This window comes from Mustela nigripes, chromosome 13 (assembly GCF_022355385.1).
Source record: "Mustela nigripes isolate SB6536 chromosome 13, MUSNIG.SB6536, whole genome shotgun sequence".
Lineage (NCBI taxonomy): Eukaryota > Metazoa > Chordata > Mammalia > Carnivora > Mustelidae > Mustela > Mustela nigripes.
In genome coordinates this window covers 112,186,181-112,203,841 of record NC_081569.1, presented here as the reverse complement: position 1 = coordinate 112,203,841, position 17,661 = coordinate 112,186,181, and the positions used below count along the sequence as shown (strand labels likewise).

Here is a 17,661-nt window from a genome sequence, read left to right as displayed (position 1 = left end):
GGATCTCGTTAGGATTCTGGTCTCATTTATGGAGGAGAACAGAAACCAGGTGTAGTCCCATTGAAGAACAACTATTAGCTATATATCTTGCGCTTCAGCAGACAGAGGGACTGAGTGCTGATTTGCCTATGATGGTATGAACCTTTCTGCCAGTGGGAGAATGAATTAAGGACTTGTTCAGCAAATCTAAGTGTGCCTGTGTTCAGGTAAGCACCTTATAGAAGTAACATGCTTACCTGCGGTGCAGGAGTGCTTTTAATACCAACCTGCTGTCTCATGAGCTACACTCATTTTGAGGGCTGGTCACTTAAGTCAGCCCAACCCAACAGCCCAACTTGCAGAAGTTGCTGACATTATGCACCCCCCTCTGGTGGATGCATAGTATACTGGTGGCAGTTGCAGGGGCAACCTGCCTGTATGGCATTCCTCTGCCATCTGGCTGGATTCTGATACACTTCGAAGAAAGAACTTAAACAAAGTAGTCAGTGGGCAGAGTTGAGAGTAGTATGGATTGTGTTGACATATGAGCCAATGCTTATTGATTTGGCTACTGACACCTGGGCAGTGTTGTAAGGGTTGAGAGCATGGATGCTTTGATGGCACAGAGAAGGTTGGGGTATATTAAATAGACCTTTGTGAGGAGTAGAACTGTGGGGGAAGGTATTTGGGAAGTGTGCCCTAAGCCTGATGCAGCTCTCCAAGTAAGGCCTGTTTCCCTGCTTACTCCCCAGCCACACCACCAGGCACTGATGAGGCAAATGCTCTGCCCAGGCACATGTTCTGGTGGAGGAAATGCTGACCCTGTCTGATATAGCCGAGTGGGTTCATTGTAGGTCAGTTGTAAATTGGGACAACAACTGATGTCCCAGAACTACTTGGCAAATAATAAAAAGATTATGTTTGCCTTTAAAATATTTGAGTCCACAGGCTGCTGACAAGGACTGTCCCCATTGCCACCTCAGTTGACGGCCATTGTACCATACGCTGGGGTATGTTGGGCAGATTACAAGCCCTGTTTCTTGCTGGCAGATAGATTACATAGGTCCTTTGCCAGTATTGAAAGGGACAGATATGCACTGATCAGTGTGGACACTTGCACAGGACTTGTACAAACCTTTGCCTGTAAGAGAGCTAATTAGGTTGCAGGTGGAACAGATTAACAACTGGAGAGCGTGTACAAACGCCGACTCCTATAGCGATCAGGGGTCATGTTTTACTGGTCATGACATCCAAGAGTGGACAGAAGCCTGGGATATATTGTTGTTTTCCCACCTGCCATGTAGTCTCACTGCTGCAGGTCTAACTGGAAGGATGACTGGACTAATAGGAAACACATTAAAGATTTTGTCACCAGATGGCTCCCTCAGAGGTTGGTATCCAAGACTAACGGGCAATTCAACTTTTTAAAGCTGTGCCCATAGGAGGACAGATTTCTGCATACGAACTCCTAAGCAGCAACACCCGTGCAGCTCTGGGGTGCCGGTATTGTTGGGAGGTCTGAGACCTACTGGGGGAAGAGGGACTACTTCTGTGATTGCTATAAGACTTCCCATCTGGTAAGGCTCTAGTTCTTTGAAAATTGACTTGGAATACCTCCTCTGGGTGGCTTAGTGTCCTAATCCACTGGGGTCAAGTCCTCACATCCAGTATAATTTTTAAAAAATTACACAATGTATTATTTGCTTCAGGGATATAGATCTGTGAATCCTCAGTCTTACACAATTCGCAGCATTCACCGTAGCACATACCCTCCCTATGTCCATAACCCAGCCACCCCATCTTCTCCCCACTCCTCAGTTTCCTGAGATGAAGTCTCTTATGGTTTGTCTCCCTCCCTGGTCCCATCTTGTTTCATTTTTCCCCCTCCCTTCCCCCGACAACCCTCTGCTCTGCCTCTCAAATTCCTCATATCAGGGAGATGGAATGATAATTGTCTTTCTCTGATTGACTTATTTTGCTCAGCATAATACCCTCTATTTCCATCCACATCATTGCAAATGGCAAGATTTTGGTTTTTTTGATCCTTTGATGGCTGCATAGTATTCCATTGTGTGTGTGTGTGTGTGTGTGTGTGTACACACATATACATACACTATATCTATCTATCTATCTATATATCTATATATCTTCTTTATCCATTCATCTGTTGATGGGCATCTAAGTTCTTTCCATAGTTTGACTGTTGTGGATAATGCTGCTATAAACATTTGTGTGCACGTGCCCCTTCGGATTACTACATTTGTATCTTTAGGATAGATACCTAGTTGTGTGATTGCTGGGTCATAGGCTCTATTTTCAACTTTTTGAGGAACCTCCATACTGTTTTCCATAGTGGCTACACCTACACCATTTGTATTCCCACCAACAGTGTAGGAGGGTTCCCCTTTCTCTGCATCCTCGCCAACATCTGTCATTTCCTGACTTGTTAATTTAGCCATTCTGACTGGTGTGAGGTGGTATCTCATTGTGGTTTTGATTTGTATTTCCGTGATGCCAAGTGATGTTGAGCTTTTTTTCATGTGTGTGTTGGCCGTTGGATGTCTTTGCAGAAATGTCTGTTCATGTCTTGTGCTCATTTCTTGGTTGGATTATTTGTTCTTTGGTTGTTGAGTTTGAGAAGTTCTTCATAGATTTTGTATGCTAGCACTTATTATATCATTTGCAGGTATCTTCTCCCATTATGCCAGTTGCTTTTGGTTTTGTTGACTGTTTCCTTTGCTTGCAAAAGCTTTTGATCTCGATGAAGTCCCAATAGTTCATTTTTACCCTCGCTTCACTTGCCTTTGGCGATGTTTCTAGGAAGAAGTTGCTGTGGCTGAGGTGGAAGAGGTTGCTGCTGCCTGTGTTCTCCTCAAGGATTTTGATAGATTCCTGTCTCGCTTTGAGGTCTTTTCCATTTGGAGTCTATTTTTGTGTGTGGTGTAAGGGAATGGTCCACTTTCATTCTTTTGCATGTGGCTGTCCAATTTTCCCAGCACCATTTGTTGAAGAGAGACTGTCTTTTTTCCATTAGGCATGCTTTCCTGCTTTGTTGAATATTAGTTGACCAGGTCAACTAATCTTGTTGAGTTGAGGGTCCATTTCTGGGCTCTCTATTCTGTTGCACTGATCTGTGTGTTTCTTTTAGTGCCGGTACCATTCTTTCTTGATGATGACAGCTTTGTATTAGAGCTTGAAGTCTGAAATTGTGATGCCACCAACTTTGGCTTTCTTTTTCAACGTTCCTCTGACTATTTGGGGTCTTTTCTGGTTCCGTATAAATTTTAGGATTATTTGTTCCATTTCTTTGAAAAAAATGGATGGTATTTTGATAGGGATTGCATTAAATGTGTAGATTGCTTTAGGTAGCACAGACATTTTCACAATATTTGTTCTTCCAATCCATGAGCATGGAACGTTTTTCCATTTCTTTGTGTCTTCCTCAGTTTCTTTCATGAGTACTTTATAGATTTCTGAGTACAGAGACTGCCTCTGGTTAGGTTTATTCCTAGGTATCTTACGGTTTTAGGTGCAATTGTAAATGGGATTGACTCTTTAATTTCTCTTTCTTCTGTCTTGCTATTGGTGTATAGAATACAACTGATTCCTGTGCATTGATTTTATATCCTGAAACTTTACTGAATTCCTGAATGAGTTCTGGAAGTTTTGGAATGGAGTCTTTCGGGTTTTCCACATAAAGTATAATATCACCTGCAAAAAGTGAGAATTTGACTACTTCTTTGCCGAGTTGGATGCCTTTTCTTTCTTTTTGTTGTCTGATTGCTGAGGCTAGGACTTCTAGTACTATGTTGAATAGCAGTGGGGATAGTGGACAGCCCTGCTGTGTTTCTAACCTTAGGGGAAAATCTTTCAGTTTTTCCCCACTGAGATTGATATTCACTGTGGGGTTTTCATAGATGGCTTTTATGATACTGAGGTATGTACCTTCTGTCCCTATACTGTGAAGAGTTTTGGTCGAGAAAGGATGCTGTACTTAGTCAAATGTTTTTTCAGTATCCATGAGAGGATCCTACGGTTCTTGTTCTTTCATTTATTAATGTATTGTATCACATTGATTGATTTGTGGATGTTGAACCAACCTTGCAGCCCAGGAATAAATCCCACTAGCTGAATAATATTCGTGGTGAATAATCCTTTGTACTGTTAGATCCTATTGGTTAGTATTTTGGTGAGAATTTTTGATCCATATTCATCAAGGATATTGGTCTGTAATTCTCCTTTTTGATGGGGTCTTTGTCTGGTATTGGGATCAAGGTAATGCTGGCCTCATAAAATAAGTTTTGAAGTTTTTCTTCTATTTTTTGGAGCAGTTTCAGGAGAATAGATATTAATTTTTCTTTAAATGTTTGGTAGTATTCCCCAGGGAAGCTGTCTGGCCCTGGGCTCTTCTTTGTTGGGAGATTTTTGATGACTGCTTCAATCTCCTTACTGGTTATGGGTCTATTCATTTCTTCTGTTTCTTCCTGGTTCAGTTTTGGTAGTTTATATGTCTCTAGGAAGGCATCCATTTCTTCCAGTTTGTCAAATTTGTTGGTGTATAGTTGTTCATAATATGTTCTTATAATTGTATTTCTTTGGTGTTAGTTGTGATCTCTCTTCTTTCATTCATGATTTTACTTATTTTGGTCCTTTCTCTTTCCTTTTGGTAAGACTGGGCAGGGGTTTATCAATCTGATTAATTCTTTCAAGGAACCAGCTCCTGATTTTGTTCTGTTGTTCTTTGGGTCTGTTTCATTGATTTCTACTCTGATCTTTATTATTTTTCTTCTGCTGGGTTTAGGCTTTCTTTGCTGTTCTTTCTCCAGCTCCTTTAGGTATAGGGTTAAGTTGTGTATTTGAGACCTTTCTTGTTTCTTGAGAAAGGCTTGTATTGCTATATATTTTCCTCTTAGGACTGCCTTTGCTTTGTCCCACAGATTTTGAACCATTGTGTTTTCATTATTTGTTTCCATGAATTTTTTTCAATTCTTCTTTAATTCCTGGTTGACCCATTCATTCTTTAGAAGGATGTTCTTTAGTCTCCATATATTTGGGTTCTTTCCAGATTTCCTCTTGTGATTGAGTTCTAGCTTCAGAGCATTGTGGTCTGAAAATATGCAGGGAATGATCCCAATCATTTGATACCGGTTGAGACCTGATTTGTGACCCAGGATGTGATCTATTCTGGAGAATGTTCCATGTGCACTAAAGAAGAATATGTATTCTGTTGCTTTCGGATGGAATGTTCTGAATATATCTGTGATGTCCATCTGGTCCAGTGTGTCCTTTAAGGCATTTATTTCCTTGTTGATATTTTGCTTGGATGATCTGTCCATTTAACATTTTGTCAAAGTACCCTACTATTTTTGTATTCTTGTCAATGTGTTTCTTTTGGTTTATATAGTTGGCTGCTCCCATGTTAGGGGCATAGATGTTTAAAATTGTTAGATCTTCTTGTTGGACAGACCCTATGAATATGTTATAGTGTCCTTCCTTATCTCTTATTAAAGTCTTTGGCTTAAAATCTAATTGATCTGATATGTAAGGATTGCCACCCCAGCTTTCTTTTGATGTCCATTAGCATGGTAAATTGTTTTCCACCCCCTCACTTTAAATCTGGAGGTGTCATTTGGGTCTAAAATGAGTTTCTTGTAGACAGCATATTGATGGGTTTTGTTTTTTTTATCCATTCTGATACCCTGTGTCTTTTGATTGGGGCACTTAGCCCATTTACACTCAGGGTAACTATTGAAAGATAAGAATTTAGTGCCATTGTATTGCCTGTAAGGTGACTGTTACTGTATATTGTCTCTGCTCCTTTTTGGTCTGTTACTTTTAGACTCTGTCTTTGCTTCGAGGACCCCTTTCAATATTTCCTGTAGGCCTGGTTTGGTGTTTGCAATTTTTTCTAGTTTTTGTTTGTCCTGGAAGCTTATATCTCTCCTTCTATTTTCAGTGACAGTCTAGCTGGATATAGTATTCTTGGCTGCATATTTTTCTCATTTAGTGCTTTGAGTATATCATGCCAGTCCTTTTTGGCCTACCAGGTCTCTGTGAATAGGTCTAATGCCAATGTAATATTTCTACCGTTGTATGTTTATAGACCTCTTGTCCTGAACTGCTTTTAGGATTTTCTCTTTGTCACTGAACCTTGTAAATTTTACTACTAGTTGAGGGGGTGTGGACCTATTTTTATTGATTTTTGAGGGGTGTTCTCTATGCCTGCTGGATTCTGATGCTTGTTCCATTTGTCACATTAGGGAAGTTCTCTGCTATAATTTGTTCCAATATACCTTCTGCCCCCCCCTTTCTTCTTCTGGGATCCCACTTATTCTAATATTGTTTCATCTTACGGTATCACTTATCTCTCAGATTCTCCCCTTGTGGTCCAGTAGTTGTTTGTCTCTCTTTTGCTCAACTTCATTCTCCATCATTTCTTTATCACTAATTCTCTCTTCTCCCTCATTTATCCTAGCAGTAAGATCCTCCATTTTTGATTGAACCTCATTAATACTTTTTTAATTTCAACTTGGTTAGATTTTAGTTCTCTTATTTCTCCAGAAAGTGCTTTTATTTCTCCAGAAAGGGATTCTCTAGTATCTTTCATGCTTTTTTTTGAGCCCAGCTAGCACCTTGGTAATTGTCATTCTGAACTCTAGTTCTGATATATTACTAATGTCTGTATTAATTAGGTCCCTAGCCATTGGTACTGCCTTTTGTTCTTTTTTTTCCCCTGAGGTGAGTTTTTCCACCTTGTTATTTTATCCAGATAAGAATAGACGAATGAGAGAACAAAATACTAAAAGGGTTGCAACGACCTCAGAAAAATACACACTGACCAAATCAAGAAAGACCCGAAACTGGGGGGAGAAGAAACAAGGAAAGAGAAGGGGGGGAAAAAAGAGAGAGAGAGACACACACACACATACACGTATGTGTGTATATACATATGTATATACATATACATATACATATGTGTGTGTATATATATCCCCTCCCTTTTTAAAAAATACTGGTGAATAGAACAGAGCCACACACTTGATTTTGGATATATTTTGGTCTGTTAGAAGAAACTGCCTCCCAAAATTTTGAAAGAAAGAAAAACTTACATGTATACAAAAATAAGGGTAAACACGATGAAGGAATGGAATGTGACTGTAAAGATGAAGATTTAAAAAGATTCTAAAAAAGGAATTGATAATATAAGAAGTTGGTTAAAAAAAAAAAAAAAAAGAAGGGGCACCTGGGTGCCTCAATGGGTTAAACCTCTGCCTTTGGCTCCGGTTGTAGTCTCAGGGTCCTGGAATCAGGCCCCATATTGGGCTCTCTGCTAGGCGGGGAGCCTGCTTCCCCTTCTCTCTCTGCCTGCCTCTGCCTACTTGCAATCTCTCTCTCTCTGTGTCAAATAAATAAATAAAATCTTTAAAAAAAAAAAAAAAAGAGAGAGAGAAAAGAATGTGATCAGGCTGAGACTAGAACAAAGCCATGTGCTAGATTTAGGGTATTTTGATCTATTAAAAGTACTGTATCCCAAGATTTTAAAAAAGAAAAACCTACATGTATACAAAAAATAAGGTCAAATACAATGAAGGGGTAGAATATAACAATGAAAATTTTAAAAGATTGTTTTAAAAATGTCTTGATAAGAGAAAATAGTTAAACGTTAAAGTAGGAAACCGGAAAAATTTTAAAAAATAGAATAAGAAAAAATAAAATATAAAAAACTTAACTTTGAAAGACTAAAGATTAATCATGAGGCAAAAAGCCATGAATTCTGTGTGCTATATTCCCCTAGCTCTGGAGTTCCTCAGTTCTCATTGATTAGTGAACTTGGTCTTGGCTGGATGTTCTTGGTGATCTTCTGGGTGAGGGGCCTGTTGTACTAATTTTCAAATGTCTCTGCTGCAGGCAGAATCGTATTGCCCTTGCCAGGGCCCAGGCTAAGTAATCTGCTCGGTTTTGCTCTTGGGACCTTTTGTTCCCTGAACACTTTCTGAACCGCTTTGGAGGATGGGAATGAAAATGGCAGCCTCCCAGTCTCTGACCAGGAGGAGCTGAGAGCTCAGGGCCCCCACTCCTCAGTACATCCCCAGAGAAAAGCAGTCAATCCCTCCCTTATCCCTGGTCTCTGACCGCACTCTATGCTCACCCAGCCTGTGACCCAACGTTTCCATCTCTGGCCACGGCCCCATTTGGAGTCTTTAAACACAGCAGATTCCTGCTGCATGCTCCTGTGCTGCTCCTTCTGGAGGTGTAAGGAGGGGAGTCACCCCAGATCTGCTGCTTGTGGGGTCCCTACTTGAAGAGCAGGGGCCCGACTGTGCCTTGGATCACGGTTTAAGGTAACCCTGAGCTGAGAGCCCCTCCTTGGCTCCATCTCTGCAGCTGGCTTCCCTGCTCCAATACCTGGGAGCTCTGCCACCCTCAGGCACCCCAGGTCTTTTTGTGACCCCACAGGTCCTGAGACCACACTGTTCCCACAAGGGCTCCACCCCCCCATTTAGCCTCTGGAGTGACATCCCTCGTGGAGCAGACTTTTGAAAGTTCTGATTATGTGCTCCACTGCTTGCCGGGATCCGCCCCTCCCCACCGCAGTCTCTCTTTCTGTGTATCGCCTTGGATTCACTTCTCTGGACATCCTACCTTCCAGAAAGTGGTTGATTTTCTGTTCCTAGAATTGCTGGTCTTCTTCTCTTTGATCTCTTGAGTTTGTAGGTGTTCAGAATGATAACTAACTAGCTGAACTCATGGGACCTGATGATATTTAAGTCTCCTGCTCTTCTGCCATCTTGCTCCTCCCCCTCACATCCAGTATTCTCAACCCTTCATTATATATTGGGTCAGGGCCCAGCACATGCAAAGAGTTGTATGTTGATTGTTGACGTAGGATTGTTAGCGAGGTTGCATATGTACAACACGGTCATATCCTCTGATGATATGAAGGAGCAAAATAAATGGTTTCATCTCCTGGGGAAAATACCAAAGTCAGGGAGGATATTAGCTCATGGGGACTAAACCACTACCCTGTTTTTGCTAACTGAAGATTTGCCATATCTATTGCTGGTAAAACATTTCTTACTGCCCATAATCCTGCATTGTTAATGTTTCTCTTGTGTCTGGAAACATCTTGTCATACGCCACACTTACACTGAAGTTACAATTGCTCCAATAGGCTGAGTCTGTGCAAAGGTCCTCTTTACAGGGTTGTTAGGGAACCACAGTTCTAAGTATTTTCTCTGGTTTTATAAGTATATTAATATTGTGGTATAGGGCTGCAAGTCACCTCCCAGTACCTGGCTGTATGGTCCTTGTGAAAGAATGGCAGGTAACGATTATACCGGCCATAAAGATGTCAAGGGTAGAGTGTAGCAGTGCTGACAACACTGACTCCCATTTTAGGTCCTCCGTCTTGGTCATGCCGCAGTGACTTCCCTTGGGGTTGTGTGTTCCAGGCCCCTTGGAGGTTAATGTTATCCCTGACTGAAATATGGGGAGGGTTGTTCTCATCTTCCTAAGTGGTGCAGAAAGCATGCCACTCGAGGCAACTAGTAGAGATGGCAGGTGCACAGAGGCTACCACTTTAGGCAGTTACCCTGTGACCACCCCACCAAACCCCCTCGCTCTATAAAAGTGGTTATGGTCCATACTTGGAAGAGAGCAGGGGTGGGGGGAGGTTAGCTATGTAGCTGCCTGTCCCTCCTTGTCGGGAAGTTACCTGGAATAAAACTCTGTAAATGGTACGGAGTGTCTTGCATTGTTTTTCTGTCTCAGAGTGCCTTCTCCCTCTAGAGGATACTTTACTGTCCCTCCTCCACCTCACTATGTGTGCTAGCGTTTCTGTGGGAAGTCTTAGAATCTTTAGAATCCGTCATTTGCATTTTTTAAAAATCCCCACTGAGCAGAGACCTGATGCTGGGCTCGATCCCAGGACCCTGAGATCATGACCTGAGCCAAAGGCAGATGCTAAACCAGCTGAGCCACCCGGGTGCCCCTATTCATTTCAATTTTTCATGGATATTGCCAAATTATTCTCCAAGTTGTTACACAAATTCACATTCCTACCAATGATTAGTGAGACCTGTTCTCTCAGATTCTTCCTAACTGGGTATTAATTTTTTTTATTTGTTGCCAATCTATTGGGCTAAAAGTGGTATCTTTTATTTTTATTCTCTTTTTTTTAAAAGATTTTATTCATTTATTAGAGAGAGATCACAAGTAGGCAGAGAGGCAGGCAGAGAGAGAGGAGGAAGCAGGTTCCCCGCTGAGCAGAGAGCCTGATGTGGGGCTCGATTCCAGGACCCTGGGATCATGACCCGAGCCGAAGGCAGAGGCTTTAACCCACTGAGCCACCCAGTTGCCCCAATTTTTATTCTTTAAAAAAGTTTTTTTTATTATTTCAGAGAGTGAGTGAGTGAGCCAAGGGAGGGGTAGAGGGAGAGAGAGAATCTCAAGCAGACTCCATGCTGAGCATGGAGCTTGATGCAGGACTTGATCCCATAACCCTGAGAGCATGACCTGAGCCAAAATCAAGAGTTGTATACTTAACACGTGCCCCTAAAATTAGTATCTTTTAATTTGCAGTACTTCTGATTGTAGGTTGAGCATTTTTTCATGTTTACAGATGATTTGATTTTCTTGGTGAATTTCTTTTATTTATCTTTCTGTCGAAGTTCTACAAATATTCTGTGTAAAATGCTAATAATATTTTTCTCTAGCCTTTTTAAAAAAATACTTGGTCAAATCTGTTAAGTCTTTTTTTTTTTTTTTTTAAATACAGCTTTTGCGTTATAAATAATTCTTAGAAAGGCCTAAAAAAGATTAAGAAAATATTCTATGTTTTATAGTTTTTTTTTTTTTAAACTTTAAGAATTTCTGAAGTGTGTGATGTAAGGAGGTAGGGACAAGCTCGTTTTGTAAGTGGGCGGCCAGGTGCATGGTCTCTTCATGTTACTAAATTTCCATAGAGACCTGTGACTTTTTCTGAACTCTGTTATAGTTCATTGATTTATTTTGTCCCTGTATTGGATGTATTTTCTTATTTTTAATACTTGGCAACTCTGCCCATTTGCCCTTTTTTTCTTTCAAAAAGATTGTTGGATTTTTTTCAAACTTTAAATAGTCCAGGTTTATATTAGAATCACTATGCCATTAAGATTTTCTCTGCACAGGGGCACCTGGGTAGCTCAGCTGGTTGAGTGTCTGCCTTCGGCTCAGATCATGGTCCCGGGGTTGTGGGATTGGGCCCTGCATCGGGCTCCCTGCTTGGCGGGAAGCCTGCTTCTCCCTCTCCCACTCCCCTGCTTGCGTTCCCTCTGTCAAATAAATAAATCTTTAAAAAAAATTTTTTTTTCTGTCAGTGAATTTGAGAGATTAATTTGAGCACATTAATATAGGCCCATTCAGGAATAAGATGGGTCCTTCAGCGAAGATAGTTTTCTATTTCTTGATGTCTTTATTCTGATGTTTTAATTATAGAACACATGGTATTGTACTGTTAGTGACCATAACCAAAACTGTTCAAGCACAATTGGGTATTTTTGTTATCAAGTCAGTATTTTTTTTTTTTTAAAGATTTTATTTATTTATTTGACAGAGAAAGATCACAAGTAGGCAGAGAGGCAGGCAGAGAGAGAGGAGGAAGCAGGCTCCCTGCTGAGCAGAGAGCGCGATGTGGGACTTGATCCCAGGACCCTGGGGTCATGACCTGAGCCGAAGGCAGAGGCTTTAACCCACTGAGCCACCCAGGCGCCCCTCAAGTCAGTATTTTAGACAGAAACCTGGTATCAAATACTGGTTATTAAAGGAATGTGATTTTATTGTTGTTTTTTTTTTTTTTTTTAATCCTTGTAAGAAACGTGGTTGAATTATTTCTTGGTTTATGCTTTTCCAGACTAAAATGTTGATGGGTGAAGTGATGAGAGAAGCTGCCTTCTCACTTGCTGAGGCCAAGTTCACAGCAGGGGACTTCAGGTAAGAAGACTTAATGGGGTGTTTTGAAAAATCACAGTGCTTTCATGTTCATAATTTCCCTTAAAAGCTACTCTCAAAAAACATCTAAGCATTAAAGATAAATGATGGTGTTAGAAGTGTTCTTTATTATTACTTTGTGACCCTAACACCAGTGTCTTTATTATCACCCACTTCTGTCTGGTACAGAGTTGTAGGCATAGGATACTTAACATTCTGTAGGCCATTTTCATTTAACATTGTATCCTAAACATCCTTATTTTCACGTAGCTGTATAGCCTTTCTCTAGTTGTGCATAATTTATTAGCTCTTTCTCCTAATGGTGAACTTTCGGGTTGATTTTCAGATTTGGGGAATATTAAAAAAGATGCCATGAACATTTTCATGCATAGATATTTTAGTTTCTGTAGCAATATTTCCTTAGGATAAGTTTGAGAATGGAATTGGTTTAGAGGGCATGAATTCTAAGGCTTTTGTCCTGTCAGCGTATGCTTTATATACAAAGCGTGTAAAATGGTTTAGTTTTTGCTTTCCAAGGGGGTTTTGCCAGTTATGTTGTGTGGTTCTCCCCAGATAAGCTTATGTGATAAACCAGGCAAATGTTCTTTTTCATCCTTTAAATTCACTGCCTTCCTGAGGTCAAATGGCTATCTGGGGACAGAGGTGGAATTAATTTTCCGGGTTTTTTTATTTTAGTTGTCTTTACCCAGTGGCGCAGTGTCTCCATTCCCGGTCTGTGTTATTCAGGAGCCTTTGCTGGCAGGTCTGACAGCCTCAGGGGCATAGGTCCTCTTGAAGAGATGGATTTTAATTTTTGTCAGTGTTGGTAGAAGAGCCGCTTGCATTGACTTTTCTGGCGGTGGGAGAGACTCAGTAGTATGTAAGTGGTGTGTGAATGCGTCCGAGGGTGGTTATGGTGAAAACAGTTTATTTTAGTAAGAACAGGTTGGGGAGTCTGACAAAACCTGATGGGAGTTACGTTCTAGGGTAAGGGAATCGAAGTCCTACTAAGCCACATCTAGAAGTTTGGATAGCAAACCTAGAAGGGAGTTGTCTCTAAATTACATTACCTGAATAAAAATCCTTAATGTCATACCTGTGGCACCACATGCCTAACTGAAAACTCAAACAATCGTGTTCTTTCTTGTTTTCTTGTGGTCATGTTTTGAGTGTTGTTCATCCTTTGCTCTCTGAGACCCTACTCTGGTAGCAGTGATTTTTTGCTGGAAAGACAGTTACCAAACATACTTGTGCCATCTCACCCTGTTGAAACTACCTGATGGGTCCCTGTAGTTTTATTTCTTACGCTAAAATCTCAACAATCAAGGCCTTTTCTTTTTCCGCAGCACCACAGTTATCCAGAATGTTAATAAAGCCCAAGTGAAGATCCGAGCTAAGAAAGATAACGTAGCAGGTAATTTTTCAATGCTTTAGAATCCTTCGGAAGAAAAGATGACATTTAAAAAATGAACCTGATTATACAGCAAGATCTTCATGTCCTAATTAGTCTCTTCTACTTAGAACAAGTTGAATTGCTTTACATGTTAGAATCTTTGTAACTGGCGGTTGCCGGAGGATGGGGGCGGGGGAAATGGGGATAAAGTGAGCTATACACGGTGAATCCATTCTAGAGATTGGCTGTACAATGTGGTGCCTGTAGTTAACAGTGCAGTGTTGTGTATTTAAAAACTTCGGGTAAATCTTGTGTTGAGTATTAACACACACACACATATACACACACACAAACAAGAAAAGGGACACAGATCTTTTGGAGGTGGTAAGTTTATTACCTTGATTGTGGTGATGGTATCATAGGTGTATACATATATCTAATTTCATCAAAATCTGTACATTAACTATGTGCATTTTTTTCCGCATTTTACATATACCTCAAAACTGAAAGGAAAGAAAACTGTAACAACTTGAGCTCTTATTACTCAGGATAATTTGATTATTAAATAGGAGTGAACACTTAGGGTACCAGTTTCCTAAATTCATTGAAACCAGTTAAGTTCCAGATAGTCTCTTGACTTTTGAGTATTTGCTGAGAAAGAAACACCACAAACAGTGGTGATTAAGAAACAGTACTTCAAGGACATGTTTGTGAACCTACATGTTTCTGTGTTTTAACAGGTGTTACTTTGCCAGTGTTTGAACATTACCATGAAGGAACTGATAGTAAGTGTGACACTTCGGTAGTATGTCTCTGGGTTCTCCAGATTCCTCTTCAGAGGAATCTTTTTCTGCAAAATGGGTGCTGGAATAGACTTTCTTAGAGTTTAGTGGTTCCAGTGTTAGCATCCTCATATGGAACACTTAGGGTAGGAGTTAGTTAACAAAAGTGTTATGGCAGAGAGTCATAAAACATTATAATGTCCTAAAATACTTTATTTCAACCTAGAAATACATAAACATACAGTCACTTGCCATTAAAAAAAATACAAGGCCGTGGCCTTTGAGTATGAATCCGCTAATTAGACTTCTGTGTTGTCTTTCTGCATAAACTACACCCATAATGCATTGTTTATAATTTCCAGTTTGAGTTTCTTTAAAGTAATATAAGGTCTCTCTGTGATGCAGTCTGAATGCTAAATCTCCTAGATTTTATAGCTCATTCTCAATTTTTAAAAATTGTTTTAGCATTTTCTAATTTGGTGGCATTTTTGGGGTAGTAACACATTATTGAGTCTTTCCAGAGTAATCAAGTTCTTTTCATAGAGACAGTTTTTGGCCCTCCTCTCCCACTGGTGCACATAGAGTGTTCAGGGTAGCCCCAGTGAAGAAGTGGAGCGAGCTGGAGTCACCTGTTACCGGCGTGGCACTGTGCTATGGGTATGAGGCAGTGGGGCCAGTGTGATAAAGTGGAGGTTGGTTAAAAGCTTCTCCTGTAGTTATATTTAGAATAGTTTCCTTGGGAAGAAAAACCCGTTCACTGTTACTCCTAACTCGGTTCACTGTTACTCCTAACTCGAGAGAACAAACTGATGGCTGCGGGGCAAGGGCGGGGTGACTTAGGCGGTGGAGGGTAAGGAGCGCTCTTGTGATAAGCACCAGGCACTGTGCCGAAGAAGTGTCCAATCACTATATTGAACACCTGAAACTAATATTACACTGTATTTTAACTGTACTTTCAATAAAAACGTAAATGCTGAAAATCTCACTTCAGAAAAAACAAACATATTGACTGTTCAGCATGGCCTGGGGAGTGGGTTGGGTACGTCACGTTGCATTAAACGGGGGTCAGTGAATTTGTTTCTCCCTGTGTGGTATTAGTCTGACTTTTTTTTTTTTTTAAGATTATTTATTTATTTATTTGAGAGAGAGAGATCACTAGTAGGCAGAGAGAGGGGAAACAAGCTCCCTGTTGAGCCGAGAGCCTGATGTGGGGCTCGATCCCAGGACCCTGAGATCATGACCTGAGCCAAAAGTAGAGGCTTAACCTAGTCAGCCACCCAGGCGCCCTAGTCTGACTTCTTTTGGGGAAATTTATGGGGAAGATTACTCCGTAATGACAAATGTTGTCTGACTGGTTCTTTCAGGTTACGAGCTGACTGGTTTAGCCAGAGGTGGGGAACAGTTGGCTAAATTAAAGAGGAATTACGCCAAAGCAGTGGAATTACTGGTGGAACTAGCTTCACTGCAGGTGAGTAACAAAAGAGCCAGAGCTCTGGGTCTAGTCCGATATCTTAGAGTCCTTTGGGGAGGACTCACGGCTTGAATCAGAGCATCCTGCACTTCGTGCTTTAGGCTGTTTTCATGATTTTATGGGAGACAAGCCCAGAGATGTTTTGATTTCTGAGGTGGTGGCTTCCACACCATTATCCCTGCTGATGACGATCAAAACGCATGTGCCTTGGTAGAGCTTCACTCTTTGGTGGGTGAGAACAGCAACAGTCAATACTAGATTTAAATGTAAACACAACGTGGTTGATGCTTGAAAGCTATTTTCCCCCGCTTTGTGGCCACTTAATGTGTGTGTGTGTGTGTGTGTAATAGAGCCTGATTCCTTCCTGTTGCCATTTTTATAACTTTAGGCAAATCTGAAGTAAACAGATTGCCTTAAAATTGAATGTTTTAAACAGTTTTAAATGTTTAAAATTGAATGTTTAAAATTTAAAATTAAAATTTAAGATTTAAATTTTAAAATTGAATGTTTAAAATTTAAATTTTTAAATTTATATTTAATTGTTTAATTGTTAAATTTAAATGTTTAAATTGAATGTTTTAAACAGTAATAGACTGGAAGTAATGTTAACTCTTTGGGAATCGTTGAAAAGTAGTCTTGGTTTCCACATGTTCTCTACAGGTGCAGTCTGCGTAAAGCCAAGTGAATAGGATATGATTAGGAAAACTCATGCTTAAATTGCTAATTTGTCCTCTTATTTTAGACTTCCTTTGTTACTTTGGATGAAGCCATTAAGATCACCAACAGGCGGGTAAATGCCATTGAACATGGTGAGTGTAAGCTGCTGTGAGGCTTTCTTTGTTCGTTCGCTTGTCTGTAGCTCCACATTTGCGTGGGAACCAGGCACTGATCACATGGTGACAAGCCCGTGCCGCATTCGCAGCAGGCTGGGCTGTGGGGTCAGCACAGGGAGGTGTTAGTTGTAAGTGCTTTAAGAGAGTTGTGTGACTCCTCCCAAATCCATATACATAAGGAAATGCTAAGTTAAAAATTCTGAAGTGTTCATTCATTTCTGGTTATGAATAAAGGATGAAACTATTTTTCAAAAGGCCTAGTGTGTTCTTTAGCTCTTTCCAGTGATTCAGTAATCTTTTTGAACACATTGCGTGCTTAACTTTAAATCCCTTTCCTGTAGGCCTTATGTCCTGCTCTTCTCCTTGATTCCTAAACATTGTCCCATTTGGTGCATTTATTTCCCACCTCTTTCATCATTCTGTCACAGTGCTTAGTGTCGGCACAATACTTCCATTCAAGAAACCCTGTTTTCATTAAAGAAACATTCAATTTTAAGGTAAGAAAGGATCAGATTTTGAACAGCAAAGAAGTTATTTTGCACTCTTTGTTAAATAAGAGGAAGTTACCTCATTTTTAAAATTTCCACGCACATTTCCTGACCAGTTGCTGGTGCCAGGCCTTGTAAATGGAACCTCAAGCAAAACAGATCAGATGAGGTGATAGCTTCAGCTCTCAGTGAGTTCACATTTTAGAAGCAGAGGCAAATTCTCTGTGAAGCACCTTACGACACACCCAAAACTCAACTTAGTTCATGCTCTCTGCTTGATGATCTACTTTTTAACAGGGATTGCAATTTATATTTAAATTAACATCTGTGGTTCAGTGTTGTATATTCATATAAATTCAGTATATTCAATGTTGTGTATATTGTGGTCCATAGAATTGTGTTGTGTGTATTGTGTATGTTATCTGTCCATAGAAAGGACACTAGCAGGGCATATACCAAAATACAGTCGTTATTTTAGGATGGTTGGATTATACTTAATTTTTTGTTTTTGTTTTCTGCATTAAATGTACATTAATTTTACAATTAGAAAAAGTAACTGTTATACAGATGAACATTGGCAACTTGAAAAAAGGTCTGAAGTTCTCACATATATTTTTTTTTTACCCCTAGTCATCATTCCCCGGATTGAACGTACCCTTGCTTATATCATCACAGAGCTGGATGAGAGGGAGCGAGAAGAGTTCTATAGGTTTGTTGGAATTGTTGGCAGTTACGGATAATTTCTTGT

At 40.3% G+C, this 17,661-nt stretch overlaps 1 protein-coding gene across 1 annotated transcript in view; it reads left to right on the top strand.

The window, feature by feature from the left end:
* The window catches only part of ATP6V1D (ATPase H+ transporting V1 subunit D), a 30,942-nt gene that overhangs the window by 9,824 nt on the left and 3,457 nt on the right, over positions 1-17,661 (top strand). The window contains exons 3-8 of the mRNA XM_059373434.1: positions 11,870-11,949; positions 13,293-13,360; positions 14,080-14,124; positions 15,486-15,589; positions 16,335-16,401; positions 17,544-17,622. Coding sequence (XP_059229417.1) covers positions 11,870-11,949; positions 13,293-13,360; positions 14,080-14,124; positions 15,486-15,589; positions 16,335-16,401; positions 17,544-17,622 — 443 coding nt within the window. The remainder of the gene's footprint in view (positions 1-11,869; positions 11,950-13,292; positions 13,361-14,079; positions 14,125-15,485; positions 15,590-16,334; positions 16,402-17,543; positions 17,623-17,661) is intronic.